Source organism: Homalodisca vitripennis, chromosome 5, assembly GCF_021130785.1.
Source record: "Homalodisca vitripennis isolate AUS2020 chromosome 5, UT_GWSS_2.1, whole genome shotgun sequence".
Taxonomy (NCBI): Eukaryota; Metazoa; Arthropoda; class Insecta; order Hemiptera; family Cicadellidae; genus Homalodisca; species Homalodisca vitripennis.
Window position 1 is genome coordinate 72414121 of NC_060211.1, and position 7989 is coordinate 72422109.

General features: G+C 36.5%; 1 protein-coding gene across 1 annotated transcript; it reads left to right on the forward strand.

The window, feature by feature from the left end:
* The first annotated feature begins 247 nt into the window (after positions 1–247).
* Positions 248–7989, forward strand: LOC124363511 (uncharacterized transmembrane protein DDB_G0289901-like). Its single transcript, XM_046818758.1, has 5 exons — positions 248–293; positions 1949–3706; positions 5524–5807; positions 5854–6201; positions 7855–7989. Exons 1-5 carry the CDS (start codon positions 248–250, stop codon positions 7987–7989), a joined length of 2571 nt encoding a protein of 856 aa, XP_046674714.1.

Genomic DNA, 7989 nt, shown 5'->3' on the forward strand with positions numbered 1-7989 from the left:
TCTCTTGAAAGCAAAAATTTAGGAAAAAAACTTTGCAAACAAAGGAAATAAAAAAACACTTTTATTGTAGACATAGATTCTAGGACCATAATTAAGTCTTGGAACTGCCTAAGAGTCTGGAATGACCTTGCCGTCAGGAAGGGCGATGAACCAAGCAAGATACGCTACAATCAATTCTTTCGCTAATCTTAACAAGGTTCTGGCTGAATGATATCACGCCACGTTCAGTCATTTTTCTAACAGGAAGATGATCCTTCTACTTCTGTTCCTAGCTGTTCAAGCTTTGTTGGCTTGTAAGTATCATTTTTAACAAATTTTTGGAAAGGTTTAATGTTAAAGCTATTATAATTACTAACTCTGGAAAATTAGTTATACTAATAATATTTACATTTTTACTTTTACTATAAATTTATGATTTTTTTTAAATTTCATTGTTTCCATCTTAATAACAAAATTATGCATAGCTGAGTTTAACATATATTTTTAAGAAAGCGCGTACTGTTAATTAAACACAATACAGCCATTGTTAGTATAATGCATAGAATCTTTACCAGTATTTTAAAATTTCGTAATACGATCATATTAACACGATTATTTTAATTTAAAATTCGAATATACAGTGTCACATCATAAATGTATAACAATGTGCATCACACAAACGTAGAGTAATAAATTTTACCTGAATAAAGATAAAAATTAGGTTTACACACATTAGGACCTCTAGTAAATACTATAAGGACCAAAAGCACGACCGATAAAGTAGATTCTGTCTGGCTGAATCTAACGTGACAATATATTAGAGCAGATTGTATCTCCTATATTGCGCAAATTCATGTGTGTCAAAACTATTCGAGCGATTTTTTCACAGATGGAGCACTTATTCGTTTTTATAAAAGTGGACAAGGAAGAAATATTTTGTTTTGCTGCATTGCATTTGCTGTGTCTGAATTGATATGTGAAATTTTGATCTGCATAACATCAGCACAAAGGTTTACGTTTTTTTTTTGTTACTCTATTTCTTACATTTGGCATCGCATTGATCTAGACGTTACTCCACTTTTTCAATTCAATATGCTATAAATAAACTAAAACATAACCAGACATAACCTTCGGTATGTTACTTTTGGTCCATAGTTTAATCCAATAACCGCCAAGACTGGCGCGCGTCGGCGTTTACGCTTGGCGTAAAATTATACCTCTCCTCTTGTTAAGCATTTGTAATCGCCCATCGTATAATATGGATCGTAAGGTGGCCTGACAACCAAGCTTTTGTGCCAGCCGTCTTACTGTCACGGGTTTTCGGTCCGTATAGTAATGCCCTTATATTTATACCATAATGATATTCAACGTTTTGGAAGCATTCTTTAAATTTGTTATGGCCCTATAGTGGATTCATGTTTAATACAAAGTAATAATCAGATTTAACATTTTATAAAAGTATTATTGTAGTTCATACCTTTTACAACATCGTAATTCATACGCAAAATATATTTATATTTCCACTTTTATAACAGAAATACTGGTGTAATACTAGTAAAATCGTATTTGAAGTTATATATATTTTATTTTGACAAGAATAATTTATTTAATAATAAAATAATGGTCTAGATATGTTACTAATTACACATATGTCTTATGCTAATATATTAGTTATACTTGCAGATACTTGTGGTAAATGCTATGAAAATTGGTGGCATTTAATTTTGACCTGTTCTGTCAGATTTATACAGTACCGTAAAAGATTCTAAACCCGAATATATAAAATTATATATAATGTATATGTAAGTCTTGCTTTGCTAAAGGCAAAATCATTCCATTTCATAGTATCTCATGATTACAGTTCTGGAAAAGTAAATAATACAAATACAATAATGGTGAAATAAGAAATTATTTTCAAAATTAAAATATCTTTCAATAATCTTAGAACTACTAAAATATTTATTTTTAGATCCCAGTGCTGGTGAATGGTCACCACAAAAGCCTCAAGGATATGAAAATTCCCAAGTTGTCTCAGCCCCGTCAGCGCCAGGAACCTCCGCTGTTAATCCAGCCAAAGGTTACGCAGGAGCATCAAGCTGGTCTACTAGCTGGTCGTCTGGATCAGGCAAACCTTCCACCTTAGGATCAAGTAGTACTGCAAATGCGCAAGCTTCTGCATCTGCAGGGGGATTTTCAGCATCAGCAGGATCTTCTTCGTCAGCGAACTCAGGAACGAATGTGGGCTCTGCTTCATCATCCAATTCGGGAAGTTATTACGGTAATTATAGACCTAATGCGTCAGGAGCTTCATCATGGTCAGGCGCAACAAGCTATAACACCGGAAATTATAAGCCTATAGCTTCAGGTAGTACAGGGTCAACGGCCTCTTCAAGTTCGGGAAATTATTACAATGGATATTTCAAGCCTACTTCATCCAATGCAGGTGCTTCAGCAGGGTCCTCAGGATCAGGAAACTATTACAGTGCCTACAATAAACCAGTAATATCGACCGGTGTGGGGAATAATATAGGAGCATCTACTACATTGGGAAATTACTATAATCGCCCACGACCGACAGTTTCAGGAAGTGCAGGATCATCTTCTTCGACTTCAGGAAACTATTACACTGGACACTATAAGCCTACTTCGGCCAATACAGGATCATCAGCAGTGACCTCAGGATCTGGAAACTATTATAGTGGCTACAATAAACCAATGACATCGGCTAACGGAGGGAACAACATAGGAACGAGTTCATCGGTAGGAACAGTCTACGTTAATGGCAAACCCTTTACAGCAGGTACAAGCCCTGGAGAAATGGGTGGAATTTCAAGTAGCGCAAATGCAGGTAGTATGTCTGGTATGGGTGCAGGAATTGGATCTCAAGTTGGAGCAGTGAATGTATTTCCTGGATCCGGAATAGTGTCTGGTCTAACATCAGGTTCTAATAATCAAATCGGAAGTACATCAGTTACCACTATCCCAACTAACACAGGAATACATGGCTCTGGATCGCAATTAGGTTCGGGAACTACTTCTGGATCAGCAACTAGCACCTTTACAAATGTAGGGAGCCAAGCAAGTAATCTGACAGGAGGTGGAGCTCCATGGTGGGCATCAGGTGTATTTGGAACTGGCTCATCTGGAACAACTTCGGGATCAGGGTCTGGTTCTGGAATAGGTGCTAGTGCAGGGTCGGCTTCAGGTACTGTTGGAGTTTCAAATATTAATACAGGAGTGTTGGGAACAAACTATGCATCCTCTAGTGGCAGTTCAGCAGGCACAACGAACAATATTCCTGGATCAATACACTCAACAGACTCAAATACTGGTTCCAACAATATGCCTACTCTTATCGGAGGAGGTAACGTTGTCAATCCTGGAACTTTAGACACTAATAGTACTAATGGTTCAGTGAGTGCACCCTGGTGGCTGTCAGGAGGATTATACAGCAATAGACCTACAGCTGAATCAGGAAGCCAGACAGGGGCATCATTAGGAGGAGGCTCTGCATCAAATGCCATTTCAGGAAGCAACATGGTTTCATCACCCATAACTGGAGATGGAGGGGTATCCACAACTATTTCTGGAGGCAGCACAGGACACTTGATGGGAACGTCTTCAAATAACCCTGTAACAAACACTTCATCAGGGTCTTCAACAGGATCATGGGTAGGATCTTCAATAGAAACTACTACTGGAGCGCCGACTACATCTACGGGTTCTGGTAACGTAAAATCATTTTGTTATAATTTACACCTTCTTTAGATACAGATAGAAAAATATCCCTGCAAACTTATGGTTTCAGATTTTAGCTCATCCCAGCTTTCCTCAATCTAAAAGTAATTCTCAGTATCCTTTTATTCTCACTGTCCTCATAGCAGGATTCCTCGACTTGCTGTTCTCCATAGTTTTTGAACGCATGAGTTGTCTAGTAGTAGATCCTAAATTTAATTCTTTACATCTTAAAAGATATTACAAAAATATAATTATGACGTAGTCGAATATTTAAAATCAGTTTATTTTATGAAATTTATATAAACCCCATTAAAACTTTCCTATCACCAAGAACTGACTCATGCTGAGACAAGTTCAAACTCGGTAAAAGAATTGACCTTGTACGTGTGCCTAAAAAATTCATAAGCCAGCTTTTAACGCCATTCCGTTATAAAAATTTGGCCGTTTAAAGATTTTTTAAATTCAAAACTACGTTATTTATGAATTTAGAGAAAAAAACAAGTCTTCTAGAATTCATAAGAGATTTATTAAACATTTTATAATAAACAAACTTTTGGTATCCTGCTCAAATTTTAAGATACTGAGTACATGTAAATCCTTTGGCAATAAATTAGTAATATTTCAGTTGTCATCAAATCTACCTAATTTTCAGACTGAGCCGGATGGACCGTTTGTTATTGCAATAACTATCTTTGTTCCGAATAGAGGCAGTGCAAATCTACACATTTTACATTTGATGCATTTAATTTGTTACTAAAGATAAAATAACACAAATAAACAGGAAAATTTTATTAAACATTACATTTTTGCAGAAACGTATAAAACTGTAGGCTATTGAGAGGGGTCTGAAAATCACGAATCAATTGCTTCATATTTGCTCAACATCTCAGTAACTGTGATAATCACTCTCAGTAACTGTGACAACCACTGGTAAAATAAATTTTAGTATTAGAAAAATACACAATATTTTACATACAATTTTCCTTGTAATAAATATGCAAGCATTCCACCTCAGAATCATTATACTTAAAATAGATACATAATGTGTAAAACATATATTCTTGCAATACGTATCTTGGAGAAAATAGGTCAGATTGAAACGAAATATGTCTTAATGTTAATTTGGATTTTTTCCAAATTATTTTGTGACATTTGCATGTTTGACAAACGTCGATATCCCATGAGAAGTGATATCGGGCCAAATAATTTAAGAAAGAGAGGCTAGCTCCTTTCCAATCAAGGAAGGCAGAGGACAATACTCCGTCCTGTGTAGGTTAGCAATAGCCTTTAATACAAAGGGAGCTCCACCCAGTCTAATATACATCCTCTGCAGTAAACAGACCTATCGATCAACACTTTTACCCCAATATCTAGAAATTTTAAGTTAGTAACGTAGCTCTCCTAGACTTCCATAAGGTTGTCCAGATGTAAGTGACACCGCAGGTACAAACCAAACCATGCATGGGACAGTTCAATTAAATGAAGACGCAGAAAACCATTCAGTAGAATTATTAAGATAAATATTAAACCTCTTTAATACGCCGTGCTAAACTGTACACAATCCAACAAAAAAAAAACCAAAACATTAAATTAAAACAGAGGTGAGAAAGATGTGTATTATGACTATGGAGTACAGTAAGTATATAACATGTAGCTCAAACGTGAAGCTTACCAAACTAATGCTAATTCTGGTTTGTTTTTTTTTGTCTTTTAAGTACTTTTAATTTTTGAATTATAATTAATTTTTGAATCTTTAATTGTTATGAAATATACAATTATTTTACACTCACAATATTATTTCAGTAGGAAATGTGGATTCATCTAGTTCCAGTGGACTCAATGCAGCACACAACCAAGTCTCGAATGCTGCTTCGGGGACCACCACAGGTGAATCGAGTATAGGACCAGCAGCAGGAGTACAAACCTCAGAAATCGTCTTCCCTTCAGAAAGTGCCAGCTCGGCGAGTGCAGGGGCTTCATCTGGAGCTGGTGGTGTTTCCGGAGGAAATACCGGGAATAGCTTTAACTTGGCAGGAGCTGGAGCGTCTTCTTCTGGAGCTGGATTCTCACATGGAGGTGGTTCATACAGCGTAAGTTCAGCACAATCGGGAGCTACTACCGGGAATAACTTGGCAGGAGCTGGAGCATCGTCTTCTGGAACTGGACTCTCCTATGGGGGTGGTTCATACAGTGCAAGTTCAGCACAAGCTGGAGCTACTAATGGGTATAACTCGGCGGGATCTGGAGCATCGTCTTCTGGAGCTGGACTCTCCTATGGGGGTGGTTCATACAGTGGAAGTTCAGCACAAGCTGGAGCTACTAATGGGTATAACTCGGCGGGATCTGGAGCATCGTCTTCTGGAACTGGACTCTCCTATGGGGGTGGTTCATACAGTGGAAGTTCAGCACAAGCTGGAGCTACTACTGGGTATAACTCGGCGGGAGCTGGAGCATGGGCTTCTGGGAATGGATTTTCTTATGGAGGTCTCAATAAAGTTAAACCGGAAAATCCATTAATCAATAATACGACGAATGATGTGAATGATGGGAATTCAGAAAAACATACCGAAGTTGCACCCCAAAAAGTACACGAGGTATATGAGTATTATCTTTACATATATCCTATATTATTGACCTTTTAAAAAGCTGCTATGGACTCATTTCAAATCAGGATCAGAGTAAACAAATTACTACTTGCATTAACTTTGTAATGTTTACCTAAAGATTTTTAAGTAACTTATTACAAATATTTTTGAAATCCGAATATAATTTAAGTGTTAAAATATGCCTGTTACGGTGCTAAAATTATTGATTACAAATTTGGGAATTATAAGATTTAGTATGGCGCTATTAGAAGGGGGCTAACAATTATGAAATAATAAATTAATTTAAATTTCACAAGCACCCTGTTTAGAAACTGTGAGAAACACAGCTAAAATATACTTTAGCGTTATAGATATATACAGTATAATATTTTACATATATAACTTCTTTTGTTAAATTTTGTAGTACTCACCTAGAAATAATTACACTTGGAATAAAATCATGTATGACAAAACTCATTAGGCACTCATAAGAGGATCTTATCTAAACACTTGTGTAAATAACTTTCATATATTTCTTATGTTGCTGGAAATAAATGTATTTCTATTTTTCTTACACTTCCTTCCTGATTTCTCCTCAAAAATAAATACAATTTTAATAAATTATGTATTACAGAAGTGTTAAAAATATGAAATCTTTCTGAAGTATTTTGCGACATTTTACATATTACAAAAATATACAGCGAGTTAGAATCTTGACAAGTTCACTCACGTGAATACGCGAAGACTGTAGGAAACCAGTCCATAGAGCTGTCAAAAGAAAGATGAAATCTCTTTTTTGTCCGTGTATACAATCCGATACAATACTCTCCCTCTTATCCGACTACCTCGAGACTAGATGCTCGACTGGATAACACTTTGCCGGATAAACCACTAAAGAATTAAAGACAGTACAGGAATAAATCAAAAGCATTCACGTTGCAACAGGTCCATGCGAATTTAGTTCAAACTTCGCCGTCGTTCATTTCCGGCCAGTTACGGCATGTTTAACTAATCTTACTCAAAAGTAATCGCTTAGAAGGACGTCAGGCTCTGGAAAAAGAGAACCGGATAAAGCGGTGGTCTATTAAGAAGGAGACAATTGTACATAGTTATAAAACATGAATCTGAATCATGAACAAGAATGGTGCGGATGTATGTTTATGGAATATACAAGTCCATAATCTGTGGCACAATCATTACGCTTATCAAATGATGCAAACTAGTTTACATTTTAATTAGTTTTGAACACTTTTTATATATTTGAATAATATTTTCTTTCGAAATTTAAAGTGACTGATAATTATAGTCAAAATAGGCTAATATTTTACTGACGAATATTGTTTCATCTATTTCCAGTGGGGTCTACTCAATTAAACCGATCCTAGTGCTGCTTCAGAGGCAGCTACCGGTTTATCGAGTATAGGAACAGCAGCAGGAACTAAAATGGAGCGTCGTCTAGAATCTGGACTCTCTTGTAGGGTGGTTCATATAGTGGAAGTTCAGCACAGGCTAGAACTACTACTGCGAATGACTTGGTGGAATTGGTCTTCAGGATCTGGACTCTATTGAGGGGGTGGATAATGCAGTGGAAGTTCAGAGCAAACTGGAGCTACTACCGGGAATAACTTGGCGGGAGCTGAATTATAGTCTTCTGAAACTGGACTCTTTTATAGGGATGGTTCATTAA

Coding starts and splice junctions, on each gene's coding strand:
- LOC124363511 (XM_046818758.1), top strand. CDS start 248: ATGATCCTTCTACTTCTGTTCCTAGCTGTTCAAGCTTTGTTGGCTT. Junction 3,707..5,523: donor GACTACATCTACGGGTTCTG/GTAACGTAAAAT, acceptor TTATTTCAGTAG/GAAATGTGGATTCATCTAGT. Junction 6,202..7,854: donor GAATGGATTTTCTTATGGAG/GTCTCAATAAAG, acceptor ATTGGTCTTCAG/GATCTGGACTCTATTGAGGG.